Here is a 16,948-nt window from a genome sequence, read left to right as displayed (position 1 = left end):
ACTGAGATCTATTGAACTCTTTCATTGTCACCTCTCACTCTCCATCACACTTTGTCATTATCCCACATTTACAGATAAATGCAGATAAATGATGGTCACAAGAGAACATCTCTAAAAATCAGTCGTTCACAAACATTACTTTTGCAGTCTTTAACATGATTTTGGCCAAGTAGCTGACGTATAGCTGCGGATTAATGACTTAGATTCTGCCTGTCATTCAGTGATCTGATTGCCTCTCAGCTGTTTCCTTCCTGCGACACGTGGACTATGTGAGAGACATCTGAGGAGTGGGAGGATATTTTCTTTGACCTGATGGGATAAACCCTGGGTCCACATCATTCAAACAGATCAGTAAACACACGTGTGCTTATGGTACGGACGTGAACACAGGTCTCCATAAACCTATACTCACATGCACACAGTCAAACCCAAACCAAAATATTTTTAAAAAATCGTTTGATGGCTTTTTATCTACAGGTACATGATACAAATATGATCAATAAGTGAAATTAGTTAGGGTTCACTTTCAACTTTCATCTGGATTTATCTGGTTGACTCACGTCATGGAACGAGCTAAAGCTCATTTTCAAATGAAAACTATCCTCCGGGATGCCTGAAGTGAAGACATTCACTACAAAGTGATGCAGAGGAGTAAAAATAGAAACAGGACTGGATATTTAAGACAACACACACACACACACACACATCTCAGGCTACTTGACACAAACAGAGATACACACATTGATGATGACACACGATTCAACCGCTCGTTGTATGTGTTTCCCTTGAGTTTTGTGCCAGCCAAATCAGACACAAGTGAAAGAGGACGTTTGTTTTGGCACAATACCGGCGTTTTACACTGAAGTCTATCACAGTCGTGACACACGAACACACAATGCACTGTGTGAGCAGAGGAGGCTGCTACCTGGTGAACTCCTACTGTGATCTCCAGGAGGACAACCAGTATAAGAAGGAGAGCTACCAAGCATGTTGGCTGAGCCTGGTCCTTGAAACCAGACCACAATACAAGTAGGTTGTTCTACGCCTGGTTTGAAATTCTGCTTTATTCTAGATCCCTACGTCTTGTATGAATCAACACATGTACCATACTACTGTATTCTCTTGTAATGTGAATGTGAACTTTGTTAAGTATTTATAGATTTACTGTATATGGTGTATTGCTCAGTATGGCGTTGTGACACAGCAGGACAGAGGATAAGGCACAATAGAACACCATGAGCAGCATGAGAGGTTAAAATCCGCAGTGATGCACACACAGTAGAGCTGAAAACTGCTGCTGAACTGCCCAATTTGCACGTCCTGATGAGTGATGTCATTGCAGGTATGCTGCCTGTAACCACGAAAAGAATACACCTGTATTATATAATGTGGTGCAACCAAAGTCTAACCAAGGAGCAGTGAAGCAGCAGTTTTCTTCTTGAGTGATTCCATTTGGATTAAGCTATAAGCTATTTGAAACAGATATGATGATCACAGCACCCCTGTACGTCAGTGTGTTAAGAGAGAGTGGATTAAAAACCATTTATTGTGTAATGTCTTCCAGGCTGACAGTGTCAGAGACAGACAGCATTCGCAGAGAGAGTTACAAGCAGCAGCAGGTGGTGCACTTCATGGTTGAGAGGAGTCCCAGCCAGACACTGAGGCTGGGCAGCAACAGCGGAGCCATGACAGGGCACCAGCTACCCTTCTTCAACACCAGCAGGGACGTTCATCATGAGTGCGCAGAGCAACAGCCAGCTGTACTAAGAAAGGCTGGAGTTGATAAGCAGGAAGTGACTGCCATAACTCGGGAACTCAGCAAGCCAGCCAGCGGGAACTTCAGAGCTTCAAGCCTGATGTCCTCACCAAGAGAAATCTCTCATCGGGTGCAGAGGAGGGAGTGAAGCAAGAAGGGGGAGGGTTTTTAAAATCACAGTTCAGAAAATATAACATAGCCTCTTATTGTAATTTACATTCAGGTATTAGTAAATTAAAATGTACTGTAACTGTGAATACTGCCTCCTGATAAAATGCCTCACAAGTATTTTTTAATCATATGACTGATAGATATCTCATCTGTTAAATAACTTGGTATTTTAATTATCATGCAAACAAAATACTTAAATGGAATAACCTCTTTTGTGAGGAGTGCTAACTTATTTTAATAAAGATTCCCTGGATTTATTTTCTCCTAATTAAATTACAAATGTATTATCTTTGAATAATGTGACATACTATTGAATTGAAGGACTCATAAATGATATGCTATTTTAAAATGTAATGGTATACTGCATTGAAGATATGATCACATTCTCACACGGACTCTGTACAGTGTTACTAGATTCCAGGAAGAAATTACACTTCTGTCATAGTCAGTGATTTCCATGTATGTCTACCAAAGCTTCATGAAGCTTCAGTGTGTGAACCTCATTTTGCCTTCTGTCTGACTTAACTTAACACGACTGTCCTGCTAGAGAAAAGCTCTCCACATATTCCTGTTGCATACTGTTTACTTTTTTTAATGTATGCATTAGGAGCTTCCACTGAGCTATTGTTTTAAAGTATTATTACATTCTTAAGTATACAAATACAGTGGCAGCACCCCCCTGTGGTAAGACAACAAAATTGCTAATCAGTGAGCTGATCCATTAAACTAAATACAGCAGTACTTCCGAGATTCTAATGAGAAAACAAGAACAGTCTGAAAATTAAGTTAAACTTAAACTAAAAATTTATTAGGAGGATTTCACAGAGTGGTTGGAGTCAGTACACTAGAATGTATGTCATTATATACAGCTCTTCTTCACCACGTTATGGTCAAAACAAAAACATAAGAGTGCGGAGAGGCTTGGAAAGCTATAAAAATGCTACAGCTTTAGTTAAACCTTTCATTACAGGGGTGCAGTGGGACACAAAAGGGTGCTGTTTGACTGGTGTGCTGCAGCATTGTGTTATGTACTGAGCACTACTTTGAGCTCTGTTCCCTTATTAAGATTCACATGCACCTTCAGTGTCCTTTCTCACTGATAGTTTAGGGTTAGCAAACACATATTACTGCATGGTGTCAACACGGTTTTTAGTGTGATTATGATTTTTTTCCCCTCAGAAGATGTGTGTGTATTATCACATCACTCTGGGAACAGTTTCTGGGAGTCCTAAATTCATACCCAAGATAGAGGAACTAAATATTCCAGTAATTCATGGCACTCAGAGAATGAGTTAAATTGACACCTGAATGATTCTAGTGCATGTTTTAAAAATCATTTCATCAGTTTTCACACAGTTAATTTAAAGCTAATGAGTCTAAATTGGGGCATTTGAAGTTATAGTAATATTGTGTTACAGAATGCTTGAAACCCTGACAATATATCCTTTCTTTTCAAAACTCTGAGGTCAAGGAAGGCTCTTCTGTGTTTCCATAACATGCCTATCAAGTAAAGATAATTGCACAGAGTGAAAAATGCATGCATTTTCCATTCCTGATCCATATTCTTACAACATTCTTCAAAGTCACATGAGAAACACTAGCTTGTGTTTGTCTTTTGTCACTTTGTGTGAGACTCAACATTCCCTCCGAATATGGCTTCTTCAGCTCTCTTGTGTTTCTGGACAGTGAGCTGCAGCTGCCAGTACTTGAGGTACACCCACATGAGGCTTCCATTCTTCCTTTTGTCCATGTTTAGCAGGTCCGCACAGTGCTTATCTCTCTTGAAAATATCCTTCAGATCAGACTCTAGATCCAGTTCTTGCCCGATGGGTTCTTTGACGACCTTAAGCAGCATGTTCTTCTCCATCTCCAGCCGCTGATCTCGAGGTTGGATGAGGGAACAGTAGGCATTCTGGCGCTCCACAAGCTGACGCTCTAGCTCTTTCAGAGTGGTGGTCGCTCGCTGGTACCAGTTGTTCTCTCGTTCCAGGGCTTGATGCAGCACTGCCCCTGCAGTGCCGGACTTTACAAACCTTTGCTTCTCTTCCTCCAGGGCATCGCGCTCCTTGTAAGGTAGAGAACAGTTATTTTTTGAGTTATGGAGGAGAGGCTACATGTGTGAAGGGAACCATACACAATAGCAGAAATGCAGGGCCAGTCAAAGTGGGAGCAAGACAAAGAAAAGAATCAGAAGGAGAGGCAGATGAGTAGCGGGTAAGGAGAGAAATAAGAAAACATGCATGAAAATGGGAATAAGACATTTTTTCTGCTCAGTGGCCTTGGAAGCCCTATAAAGGCCCTTGAGCAGCCTAGATGCAGACCATAGAGAGGGTTACATCTTCACCTGCTGTAACCGTTTCCGTTCTTCCATCAGCTGCTGGCTCTGTGAGATCAGGGCCTGCTTGTAGCCTTTAACCCTCTGTCTCTCCTTCTCCAGCTCCAGCTCCAGTGTAGCTGCTGCCCTGCGCCTCTCTGTCAGTGTCTCCCGGTATTGTGCCTCCATCTCACTTTTTATTGTGGACACATCCTTGTCATACTGGGCTTTGACCTTCTGGATCTCCCTCTGAGACTCCTTGGTCCAGATCCAACCTGAAGGCACGGTGGGAGACAAGACACAGGATAGAGAAGATATTTAACATATACTGTCATGATCTTAAGGCACGCTATCCCAAACAACTGAACTTCCTGAAGCCCAGAACTGTTGCGCCAATGTACCTGCTTGTCTTTCATGTTTGAGAGGGTTAGAAAAGTTAACATGATAACGAACAAATACATGAGCGTGGATTTGAAAGACAGACAAAAAACAAGTAAGACTCACTAAGTAATAAAAACTGACTCTAGTCTAGTTGAGATCTGATACAGAACTGTCTTTTGTAAACTAAATGTCTGTACTCAATTGGATTTATCAATTAAACCTTAAACAGCCTAAAAATGTATCATTGGTACCCATCTCCTGAGCATCAGTGCAGTCGGTGAGGTGCCTATGCAGAGCCAAAAGGATACTAAAGGAAAGTACCCTCTCCAGCCACACCCTGTTCACCCTGATGCCTTCTGGGAAGAGATATAAAAGTTTCAGCTGCCGCAAATCCGGATTGCAGAGCAGCTTTCCCACCCAAGCTATCAGACACTAAAACTCAAATTCATCCTCAGTACTGCTCCACTGAATATAGTTTATTTCTGTTTATCATTTTTATTATTGCTTTTATATTACTGTATATTGTCTGCTATGTAGCAGAAGAGAATTGCGAACTCAATTTCACTTTACAACCTGTTGTAATGTGACAAATAAATCTTCCTTGTACCTTTAAAATTAAGTTAATTACATAGATATTACCAAAGAAATATTAGCAAATATTGTTTTTTTGCCATATCACACAAGGTGTTTTTTAATCCTTGGTCTGGTGTTGTTTCCAGATTCTGCGTACAATAACTAATACATTTCTACCAATCTCATCTGTCATTCTAATATGACAAGAGAATAAAAAACATTACAGAGTTAAAGAGTGCATCTTACACAAAATCAACTTGCTTATACCTTCCACAACCCACATAACATGTTCTCCTGTGTCGATCACCTCATCAACAAACACATCTCCTTGTGTAACTTACGAAATGCAGCCAGTCCCAGCATGGGGACCAGCAGGGCGTAGTTCCATTGGTTCCCATCCCCGGCCCCCGCCCCCCTTCCTCTAGGGTCTGGTTGGATGTTCCACCTGGGTGGGTCATTCAAGTTGTTCATGGAGGCTGCTGTCACATCCAAACAGGACAGACCACAACAAAGGTGATAACAGAATCAGAATCGGCTTTATCACCAAGTAGCTAATACACATACAAGGAATTTGTTTTGGCGATAAGGTGTAATAACAACAAATATTAAAACCTATTTTATATATATATATACAATTAAAATATGGATTGACAAAATATACAAGTTAATTGTCCAAATGTAGCAACACAAACTGAAGGGTTCTCCTGAAGCTGCAGTGTCTTTTCATGAACCCACAACGGCTGCCCGTGGCTGCAGTACGTTAAACGTTAGCAGCAATTCATTGCTTGATATTCACTAATAAGCTATTTAAAAACATTAATATGTCTGAGGAGTGCGTCACTGCTAAAATTGTGTTGCAAATAAGCACAAGATGAGAAAGTTCGTTAGGAATTAGCATGTTTGCATTCACCAAAACACTGCAACAGGCAGCAACAGCAATCTGGCATGATTTGGATGTTTGACAGCCCAGCTAACCCCAAACAAGGCTAGCTATGAGCTAACATGCTAACTTACGTTTTAGCTTGCGGGCTCATGCTCGCTAGAGTATTTCATACAAACATAACACTGGTCATAATAGTTTTGAGTGCTCGACGACAAGTAAGTGTATGGCTATTATTAAATATGGTGATGTGTCTCACCTTGAATGAAAAGTGTAGGTCACTTATACATTTGTTCCAGCACATCCAGGTTATACAATTTTTACGCGTTAGCAGTCCATCTATACCGACCGGGGGTAATTGATAGGAATTCACTTATATAAAAGTCCCATCGGGTGTTCAAATTAAAGTCTGTTTGTATTCATTTGGATTTATTTCCATATTAAAATAGTTTCCGTTACTGCTGAAACACGTTACGAACTGTTTTTAGAGGATGACCATCATCTGTGACATAAGTGACACCCCCGTTTTTTGAGAGTGGTTTGGTCCGGTTCAACATCTGAACCTTCCCCGTGCTTCTCAAACGGTCCTTCAACTCACAACATGGCGAGTATTCAAGTCGCGTCCCGTCTCCTCTCTAAGAGGGTGCTGTCTAAAACAAAAGCAGTAAGTAGTAATAACTGGAAATTGTACTTTTCATCATCTATATGTGGTGTATTTGTGTGTGCGCGCGTTGTCTTTTCAGCTCTGAAATTAAGACTGGTTCTGCTCTCTTTCGTAACCGAGAGGTTCTGCCTTGCGTGGCGTTACTTAACTTGTGTTATGTAGCTCTGGGTGTTTCAATGTGACACCATCCATGAAGAAGATATTTTGCGGGTCCCACAAGATGTTATATCTAGCCATACTATCTCTGTTTGTTTTACACCCTTCATAGAGGGATCTGTTTTCAGTAAACTGTCAGCCTCACTGATGTTATTCCAAGGGCTTTAACTTATAACAGATAAGTCTGATGCCCTTGTGGAAAACCGTTTAGCTCCTGTGTGTTAGCCAGCTAGCAAAATGTTTAGGGATGCAATGCAAATATTTTAGTCTAAAGTAATCTTATAATGATACCATAGGTAATTAAAAACCACCATTAAGCGAATAACATTTCCACAGTGATCAGTGATTACGGTTTTTAACTAATGCTTTATTGTGCATTGTTATGGAAGTGTTACATCAGGAGGAGTATACATTTGAAGCTGCTTTCAGTATGTGACTAAATAACAATATATGCTTATTAGCACAGTATGTTTTACAGGTAAGCAGCCATCAGTGTGGTTAATGTTACCCATTTTAACAATGGTCCTGCTTTTGTTTGAATTCTCTGCTGATGTACTTCTTTGTTTCCTGCCAGGTTCCTGCTGCTGCAGTTCAGGCTTCCAGGAACTTTCACTTCTCCATCTATGGCAAGAAGAAAAATGCCAAAGTATCAGATGAAGTGAGTTATGTTATACTCTTGTTTTTTTGATTGTTTTCTTTATTTTTATTTTTTTTTTGTAGATCAGCATTTAATATGCTTATTAGTGTGGATGTATGATAGGATACTGTACTGTCTGTACATACTCATCATTGGAGCATCAGGTGTTAATGTCAAAGTTACTACCTTTTTAATAATCAACAATAATGGCCTCAGACTAGTGTTGAACTATGCATTCTCACCGCACTCCCTCACGATTGTGAGAAATTCAGTTTCCACTGTGTGCAGGCTGTTTATTATTGGAAGGTTTACAGTAACTTCTCTCCATCATTGTTTGCAGATCTCTACCCAGTACCCAGTTGTGGATCATGAGTTTGATGCTGTGGTGGTAGGAGCTGGAGGAGCAGGACTTAGGGCAGCGTTTGGCCTGTCAGAGGCTGGCTTCAACACTGCCTGCATCACCAAGCTCTTCCCCACTAGGTCTCACACTGTTGCTGCACAGGTAAAGCACCATATTTTATATTTTCATTGAGGATATATGTTTATTTTTCTCCAAACTTTCATCCTACTCAAATCCTTCTGCGCTCGTTAGACTGAGATTTAACAAATCACAATAAAGATGTGTTGTGCAAATTCAAAGCTTCATGTGAATACAATCGATGGTAGCGCTGTTATTGAATGTTTAAATATTTACCTGGTTGGCAGGGTGGGATCAATGCAGCTCTGGGGAACATGGAGGCGGATGACTGGAGGTGGCATTTCTACGACACAGTGAAGGGATCTGATTGGCTGGGAGACCAGGACGCAATCCACTACATGACAGAACAGGCTCCTGCAGCTGTAGTGGAGGTAAGACCTTACACACGCACACGTGGTTATGTTGGCTGACAATTATTGGCTTTTTGGCACCAAAGGAGGAATTCCAGAGAATGTAAGTCGTTCCGTTAGAATATGCACACATAACATTTTGGGGAAACAGTTGCCCCATTTATCCTATTTAGATTAGTTGTAAAAATATAAAATATAAAAAAATTGAATTATTATTTCACATATTTAGAGTCAAAATAATATTTTCACAAGTCATCCACACCAGCATGGTGTAATGTCAGTTTTGCATCACATCATCAAACTGGCTCATTCCACATGCATATATGACACAACAGCAAATCTGGACCTCATGTTGCTGTGCCTCTTTGCCAGCTGGAGAACTTCGGCATGCCATTCAGCCGCACAGACGATGGGAAGATCTACCAGAGGGCATTTGGAGGTCAGAGTCTCAAGTATGGGAAGGGAGGCCAGGCTCACCGCTGCTGCTGTGTAGCAGACAGGACAGGACACTCACTACTGCATACACTTTATGGACGAGTAAGTCCACACACTTGTTCTCCATCTTTGTTTTCATTCAGCCCATACATAGGAAGCCAATCTGTACCATATTTCTTGTGTTTGTCTGCCCTTCTGTTCAGTCGCTTCGTTATGACACCAGTTACTTTGTGGAGTACTTTGCCCTCGACCTGCTGATGGAAAATGGAGAGTGTAAAGGAGTGATTGCTCTCTGCATGGAGGACGGATCCATTCACCGCTTCAGATCCCAGAATACCGTCATTGCTACTGGGTAGGTATCACGCAAACTGTTTGCAAAAACAGGAAAAATAGTAAATAATTAATTTATAACTCTAGTTAACTAACTACCATTTTGAGAGTATACATGGGACACAAGCATTTCTTTAACTGTACATGTGTTACCAAAAGTTTGTGAATGTTTATAAATAAGTTATATCTTTCCTTTCAGGGGTTATGGAAGAACGTTTTTCAGCTGCACATCTGCCCACACTAGTACAGGAGATGGAAATGCAATGGTGACCAGAGCTGGCCTGCCCTGCCAGGACTTGGAGTTTGTACAGTTCCATCCCACTGGTGAGAAAAAGAAACATTAACTTATTAAAACCATGCCATAAAATAGTTGTACTACAGAGGCGTTCAAGTAGTGGAGGAAAAACTTTGTCTTGTTTAGAAGGACAGCTGCTTTAATGCTCTGCAGCAGCTACATGCATACTTAACACGTGTCTAGATTACATACAGTAATTTCACATAGTGAAGGTATTATATCAACAACAGTTCAGTTGTTTTTTTTTATTGTCAAGCTGTAGTTACAGTAAGTTCAAATAGTAAAGGTATTCTATCAATGACAGTTTAAAGTCCATTATTTTATTGTCTAGCAGCGATGACGTGATAAGACACTGTAAATAGTCTAAACTGTGTTTTCATTCTCAGTCTCTTTGTCCTTATGTCTAGTGGTTAATGCCGTTCTATGTTCCTCTGCGAGTTTTAATTTTACTACAGTCAAATTAAGAGATAATGAGAGATGTAAGCACTAATTATCTCTGGTATAATGCTTTGACAACTTGCTAGTCAAGTGTATGGGAGATGAATTCAGTTACACTAAAGCTGATGATACACAGGGCAACTTTTTGAGCAATGTTGCTGGGCAATGTTGCTGGTGGCAAGTCCGACTATGTTTTGAACAGATAGCGGCGGTGTGGGGCGGGTGGCGGAGTGGTGGGGGGAGGGGATTACGGTAGTAATCTTTACTCATAACCACTGACGGCAACGTTGCCCTGCACGATTGCTCTAAAAGTTGCTCTGTGTATCATCAGCTTAAGAGGACTTCAATGAGTCAGTCGGGCATACATGTGTTTCAGCTCCATAATTCTGGATCACTGCTTGCCCAGTAAATCAAACTTATACATCTGCAGTGCCAGGTTATTTAAATTGGTCTGGTGCACGGGTCTGTGCAGGCTTTGCTGTTTACATTGAGCTCCAACAATAGACCTCACTTGCATCAAGATCAAGCATCTTTATTTTTGTTCCTGCTGGACATTTGAAACCAGACTCTTAAGTAATGTACGCCGTGGCCTGTGGGAGGTCACCTAAGGATGGGCCGCTGTTCGAGTATACTTTTCTTTCTCCCTCTATATGTGATGTAGAGGTGAGAGATATGTGACTTTGTAATGCACCTACCTTGTGAGTTGTTTAAGTGAAGGCTGGAGTGTACCATCAGAATAAATATATACTTTCTCATTAGCCAGCTAATAGGAAGAGACACTTTTCTATTTATATAATTTAAGACTGTAAAACATAGAATATTAAACATTAGCTTAATGGGTAATTCCAGTATTTTTAATATTTTGCATTCAAAGGTTTTGGAATTGGTCCAGTAGATTGTCTCAGCCGGCAACCACAAAACAGGCTGTAATGGCTACAACGTGATCCTTGGAGCCATTTGCACTCATCATGAGTACATCTACTAAAAGTGCTTGTTTTTGCTGCTGACAAGGCTCAGATTGTTTTTCTAAGTGTCTGGAAAGGATCCCTACAGAGAGAGACCTTATGTTAAAGAGAAAGATCCTTTTTGTTTAACTACAAAACTCTCACAAGGAGAAGTCCTGCTCTGAAATCTCACGGGAGATAAATATTTGCAGGAAGATGCCGGTGGAAACACGTCAGCAAGTCACCTTACTCTTTAACAAAAAGATCTGTCTCTGTCCCAGAATATGTAGGTTTAAAAATACCAGAATGACCCTTTATCAAGGCTGTGTAAACATGCCATCACCATGTCAAGAGTTTTATATTAGAAAGACATGTATTACTAATGTTTATATTCCTATTTTAAGTATAATGAATATGAGCACTAAAAACATGTTGAGAGTAAAATAACATTATTGTCTTGCGCTTGAGAGGATTTCTGGAGTAAAATGACAATGTAAATGCCAAAGTAAATAGACTTATCACTGTTTAGACAAAGCACACTATTTTATTTTTTTATTGAGACAGTATTGTGTCATAACAATAAAGCTTTGATGATTTTATGTTCACTATGTTGACCATGTGCTTCATTAATGAGGATGTGGTTAAAATCAAGCATACTTAAAAATTCAATGAAGGATTTTTATTGTAAACGTAACGGCTATGTAGTAGTTATATGTAACTATTCTTGTACACCAATAGCTTGAACAAAAAGGTTAGATGTCAAATGTAAGTCACCATCGTAACGCAGAGGAATAATGTACCCCACATTAAATGGTTTCACTACTGTATCTGTTATACTCTGCAAAACCAGAGTATTTTATTATTTATTGTTTATTTTTATTAAACACGTGAATCTTTACAGGGATCTATGGAGCCGGTTGTCTGATCACAGAGGGCTGCCGTGGTGAGGGAGGGATCCTGATCAACAGTGAGGGAGAGCGCTTCATGGAGCGCTACGCACCCAACGCCAAAGACCTGGCCTCCAGAGATGTGGTGTCTCGCTCCATGACCATAGAGATCAGAGAGGGCAGGTATGGATAAAATATATGTCAGATGTAAATGTGCGTGCAGACATGTAATGATTCATACATGTTTAAATCAGATATTTATTTTTAGTTTGTTTATTTATTTATTTATTTATTTATTTAGTCTTTAAACAACTGAGTAAGCTGCTGCCATTACATATCTTTATTTCCGTCTGGTTTTATATCTTCAGGGGTGTTGGTCCAGAGAAGGACCACGTGTACCTGCAGCTTCACCACCTGCCTCCCCAGCAGCTTGCCTCAAGGCTGCCTGGTATCTCCGAGACGGCCATGATCTTTGCTGGAGTCGACGTCACTAAAGAGCCCATTCCCGTACTTCCCACTGTTCATTACAATATGGGTGGAATACCCACAAACTACAAGGGACAGGTAGGTAATGTGTGCACAGGTGCATGTATCCATCCACACATATTCCCTCTTTCTCTCTTTTAGGCACTAATCTGTGAGACTCCATCGAACAAAGTGACACGCCTTTTTAATCATTCCCTCCTCAGGTGATCACTAATGCCGACGGAGTTGACAAGGTGGTTCCTGGACTGTATGCCTGCGGTGAGGCGGCGTGTGCCAGTGTCCACGGTGCCAACAGGCTGGGCGCTAACTCTCTGCTGGACCTGGTGGTGTTCGGCAGAGCCTGCGCCCTCACCATCGCTGAGGAGCACAAACCTGGTGAGGACTTCTGTTCCTGAGTGTCTTAAGTTGGGCTTTGTTTTTGATTTCATCAGAGCATTAATGATGCAAAATGTCTCAGTCAGTCAAAACAGATAAATAACATTACTTTATCTATCAAGATATATGTAAAATGTCATATTCCCATTTTGATGTAGAGAAAGGTCCGGTGTCTGAGAGACATTAATTCCCCTTCTGTTTTGATACCAAATAGCACCACTACTTTGTCAACATTATTGTGCTCTACAGGCAGGATAAAATCTGACATCAGTGTTCCAGTACACATGGCCCACTTTCACTCTGACTCTGGTGTTTTCTCTTCAGGAGAGAAACTGTCCCCTCTGCAGCCCAGTGCTGGAGAGGAGTCTGTGGCCAACCTGGACAAGCTGAGGTTTGCCAACGGAAGCCTGAGAACCTCCGAGATCAGGCTCAACATGCAGAAGGTGCATACACATGAACACCTGATGAGACCTGTAAAATTGTGTATTAGAAAAAGAGTATTTGCACAAGTGTGGGTAGAGGTAATCAATAACATCTCATCACAAAACAGTAGTAAGCTGTATTCTACTGCAATTTTAACTGCTTCTGGGGTCCAGAGAGTTGTACATATTATTTATACTTACTAAGACTTTTTCTTATTCACCGTCACTGCATCTGCAAGTTATTGTCAACTTGAGTAGTTCACTGTTCGTGTGTGTGTGTGTGTGTGTGTGTGTGTGTGTGTGTGTACACACTCACTCACTAAGGCCCACAGAGACTTTTCTAGACAAACACAAATCATCTCTCTTCCTGTCTTTCTATACAGACCATGCAGGCCCATGCTGCAGTGTTCCGTACCGGCTCCGTTCTGAAGGAGGGATGCGACAAGATGGATGCCATTTACCAGACTTTGGATGATATCAAGACCTTTGACAGAGGTACAGCACCACTTTGTGCGCTTGTTTCTTCTGACTCTTCATGCAGAAAGGTGCCACAGTAATTCTCTGTGACATATGGCAAGTCATTAAATACAATAAGTCTCGTCGTTTTTTTTCCTTCTTCCCCTCGTCTCCTCCAGGCATTGTTTGGAACACCGACCTGGTGGAAACATTGGAGCTGCAGAATCTGATGCTGAACGCTGTTCAGACCATCCACAGTGCTGAGCAGAGAAAGGAGAGCAGGGGAGCCCACGCCAGAGAGGACTTCAAGGTCGGTTTCACCGTACATAATCTGTGTATATGTTTCTTCATCCATTGCTCTTGGCAGCGTTTTTCCCCTTTGCTTCTAATTTCTGGCTAATCCATCTTTCTGTCAGTGCCAGTGTTAATTTTCTCTCTGTTATTCTTTACTTAACTTAGATCAGTCGCCCACTGTTTGCTTCCCCACTCTTGATCTGTTTTTTTAAACTGACTTTGGCTTTCTTTTTCTATCTGTGAATATTTACCAAATAAGCAATTATGACTTCTCACTCTTGATTGCAGCCAGTCTCCCCTCTGACATTGTTTTTCTTTACTATATTCCAGGACCGTGTGGATGAGTACGACTATTCCAAGCCCCTGCAAGGTCAGGAGCAGAAGCCCTTCGATCAGCACTGGAGGAAACACACTATGTCCTACGTTGACCCTAAGACTGGAAAGGTACAGTCCCCTTCACTGTGTGTTGTGGTGCTTACAGCAGGGTATTAGGCTGCTCTGGCAACCACGATTAACTTTTCAAAGGCCAGCGGAGTCAGTAATATGACTTATCTTTGTTTTTGTCTAATCACAGGTGACCCTGAAGTACCGCCCTGTTATTGATCACTCTCTTGATGAGCAGGACTGTGCCCACGTTCCTCCTGCCATCCGCTCCTACTAAGAAGATCTCCTCTCCTTTTCCTCACCTCACATGCAAATTACTCATTATTATTATCATATTTACTATTTATGGAGATACTAGTCCTGTAATAGAGATGATGACATTTTTCCATTTACAATGGTTAAATACAAGACTGTCTTATCTCGAAACTATATCCCTTTGTGTCACCGTACTGTTCCTCTCCTACATTTGTGTTTTGCTTTGATTTAATGTGTTTGCAGCTCATCGATGTCAACATGGTTCTTGTGACCTCTCACTCTGTGTGAGCTGGTCTTGTATATATCATAAGGCACCCAAGACAAGACACTTTTTTCAGCCTCCAACTGAAGGAACAAGAGAGCAGTTCAGGTGTTTCAGGCCTTTTGGGATGACCCAATACTCTCATTTCCTTGTCTTGCATTGCATTAAACGCTTAAATTATAACTCCTCTGCTTTGGCTTTCTGAAGTGTGGAGATTGTGGAAATGATTGTATTTTGAAATGCACACAGAGGGAAGTTTTAAGTTTGTAAATATTGCATAAATGTACAATAAATATGGCGAGATATGCTGTATGTACTTGTTGAATTATGAGGTAGTCATTATGGCCTTCAGCCCTGGATAGTATTTCTTTTTTGGGATACTTTGTGTGGTTCAAATGTATAAAGTGTAACTTGATCTAGCTCATGTTTGGTAGATAATCAGCTGATGGACATAAGTGAGCTTAAGCTATAGTTCTTCACTATAAATGTTAACCAAATGAAGCCGCTTGGATCTATTTAGCCACATTATGACGTCTCTTCTGTCAGAACAGTGGCTTCTTTATACATTTTGCTGGTGACTTCCTCTGAAAACTGAACAGTGAGGATCACTTCCAGTACGAGCTAATGAACTACACAGGCCTGTTGGAGTTATTTTGGCCTTTTCGGTTAGCTGATTAGTGTTCTCTAGCAGTTATGAATCATTCTGAGCACCAACATTAGTGCCAGCTCTTAAGTGCTTCCAGAGCAGCTGCGATAAGAGTGGGTTTCATTAAAACAAAGCTGTGTGTGTGATGTAGAGTTGATGGGATCTACCCACATTTTCCGTAACTCCACAAATTGCTTTGAAGGATGTACTGTGTTATCACTTTAAGTATAGAACAAGATCTGTTTCTTGTACTGAATCTTTGAAAGGGTGACTTAATTAATTTTTCTTCTGGATTTGCCATTTGTACTGTATGTTCATGTTTATTAAAATGTAGACCGCATAGAAACAAAAGCTCTTGGTTTGTCTTGGTCTAATGGGAACAGGGTCGACACCTTCATATTTGAATGCTAGGCAGTTAAAGAGCCCAATCATAAAACGTACATGTATGTTACAATAGTGGGTTTTGTTCAGACTTTTTTAGATGTGCCTCTCTGTGGCCACACGGGGGCAGCAGAAGCACAGTGGCGAACCAGAAATTCTGCAGCAGGATTACAATATTTCTTTTCTATTAAGTGTGTGTGTGTTCTCTGTGTCTGCTCACTAATGGCTGCTTGACATCTTACCGCAACAATGTTTAACATTACTCTGATAAAGGGCATTGCAGTGGTGAGTGGCGCCACTGCAATGCCCAACTGCAAGTTCTTCTACAACACACCTGATTGAAAATAGTTTAACCTTACTTGAAAATCTGCACAGAAAGTCAATAATCACTAAGCAAACACTGAAAGATGTGAAGCCTGAGCCTGTTTCATATCCTGACCAGCTATAAAAGCCAAACCCAGAAATGTCAGAGCTAAGAGGGATGGAGGTAGGCACCTTTCCTATTAGCACAAATGGTTAGGGTTAAATTTACCTTTATGCCACTCCTATGTGGAATCAGCTGTTTGCTACAATCTGTACCTGTATGGATTAGTTTCTGCAACATGAGCATATGATTATATGTAATCCAATGAATCCCATTCAGTGAGTAAGGTGCTTGTGAGATGAAAATAGAGAAAATGAGAGTTGGCATGCATATTTGTGGTTAATGTCAATCTGACATTGAGATACAACACAGCAAATATGAGCACAGATAAGAACATTTGCTGAGTCAGAACAGTCACGTATGTAACCTAAATGCAGTGATTCTAAGAAATCTACAAGGTACCTTACAAACGTTGATGGCCTATTCACAGGCAGATGGATTACTGTAAATTGCCACAGCCATGAATGTGTCATCCCTGCGCAACCACAGCAGTACACTCCTTTTTGTAAAGCAGTTCACGTCGTCAGAAGCAGGGCCTCGCTCTATGCAGGCTTGTTGTGCTTACATTTATGATCCATTTGAGTTCTGTGGGTAAAAAGTTGACCTGAAAAGAGAAAGCCACATGTGCGTGTAGAAGTTGTCACAACTATTGGCTAATACTTAAAAAATACAGACAACCCTGTTTTATTTCTTCTACAAATCAATTCAGAGCAGCCTCTTTAAGGAGTAAACTAAACACGCTTGAGCAGTCAACAGGCCAGATGCTCTGGTCGCAAACAAAATTGTGGTTAGGGTCATGGCAAAAAACTGATTATCCTGAAGGTGTACCGACCAAGTCAGATGTCTGGTTTTAAACAGTAATCCTAAAATGTAT

General features: G+C 40.9%; 3 protein-coding genes across 6 annotated transcripts; 2 read left to right on the top strand and 1 right to left on the bottom strand.

The window, feature by feature from the left end:
* Nucleotides 1-883: 883 nt before the first annotated feature.
* zmp:0000000930 (telethonin) lies at nucleotides 884-1,904 on the top strand. The gene is made up of 2 exons (XM_046044016.1): nucleotides 884-1,029; nucleotides 1,565-1,904. Exons 1-2 carry the CDS (start codon nucleotides 896-898, stop codon nucleotides 1,902-1,904), a joined length of 474 nt encoding a protein of 157 aa, XP_045899972.1. The 5' UTR covers nucleotides 884-895.
* An 809-nt stretch (nucleotides 1,905-2,713) lies between these two features.
* LOC123967762 (coiled-coil domain-containing protein 127-like) lies at nucleotides 2,714-6,536 on the bottom strand. Of its 4 annotated transcripts, none has more exons than XM_046043999.1 (4): nucleotides 6,335-6,536; nucleotides 5,537-5,674; nucleotides 4,272-4,516; nucleotides 2,714-3,992 (listed from the first exon to the last, which is right to left on the bottom strand). In XM_046043999.1, exons 2-4 carry the CDS (start codon nucleotides 5,664-5,666, stop codon nucleotides 3,546-3,548), a joined length of 822 nt encoding a protein of 273 aa, XP_045899955.1. In that variant the 5' UTR covers nucleotides 5,667-5,674; nucleotides 6,335-6,536; the 3' UTR covers nucleotides 2,714-3,545. The 4 variants fall into 4 exon arrangements, with proteins under 4 accessions (XP_045899955.1, XP_045899956.1, XP_045899957.1 ...); XM_046044000.1 differs by having other exon boundaries at nucleotides 5,537-5,671; XM_046044001.1 differs by lacking the exon at nucleotides 6,335-6,536 and adding an exon at nucleotides 6,210-6,296.
* Nucleotides 6,537-6,596: 60 nt separating this feature from the next.
* sdha (succinate dehydrogenase complex, subunit A, flavoprotein (Fp)) lies at nucleotides 6,597-14,939 on the top strand. Its single transcript, XM_046043978.1, has 15 exons — nucleotides 6,597-6,739; nucleotides 7,470-7,553; nucleotides 7,873-8,034; nucleotides 8,238-8,381; nucleotides 8,733-8,897; nucleotides 8,999-9,147; nucleotides 9,325-9,449; nucleotides 11,704-11,872; nucleotides 12,058-12,253; nucleotides 12,379-12,550; nucleotides 12,875-12,993; nucleotides 13,356-13,467; nucleotides 13,608-13,738; nucleotides 14,053-14,166; nucleotides 14,297-14,939. Exons 1-15 carry the CDS (start codon nucleotides 6,677-6,679, stop codon nucleotides 14,381-14,383), a joined length of 1,992 nt encoding a protein of 663 aa, XP_045899934.1. The 5' UTR covers nucleotides 6,597-6,676; the 3' UTR covers nucleotides 14,384-14,939.
* The last annotated feature ends 2,009 nt before the right edge of the window (nucleotides 14,940-16,948 follow it).

Source organism: Micropterus dolomieu, linkage group LG03, assembly GCF_021292245.1.
Source record: "Micropterus dolomieu isolate WLL.071019.BEF.003 ecotype Adirondacks linkage group LG03, ASM2129224v1, whole genome shotgun sequence".
NCBI lineage: Eukaryota > Metazoa > Chordata > Actinopteri > Centrarchiformes > Centrarchidae > Micropterus > Micropterus dolomieu.
Note: the sequence above shows the minus strand (reverse complement) of the source record. Positions and strands in the feature narration are given on the sequence as shown.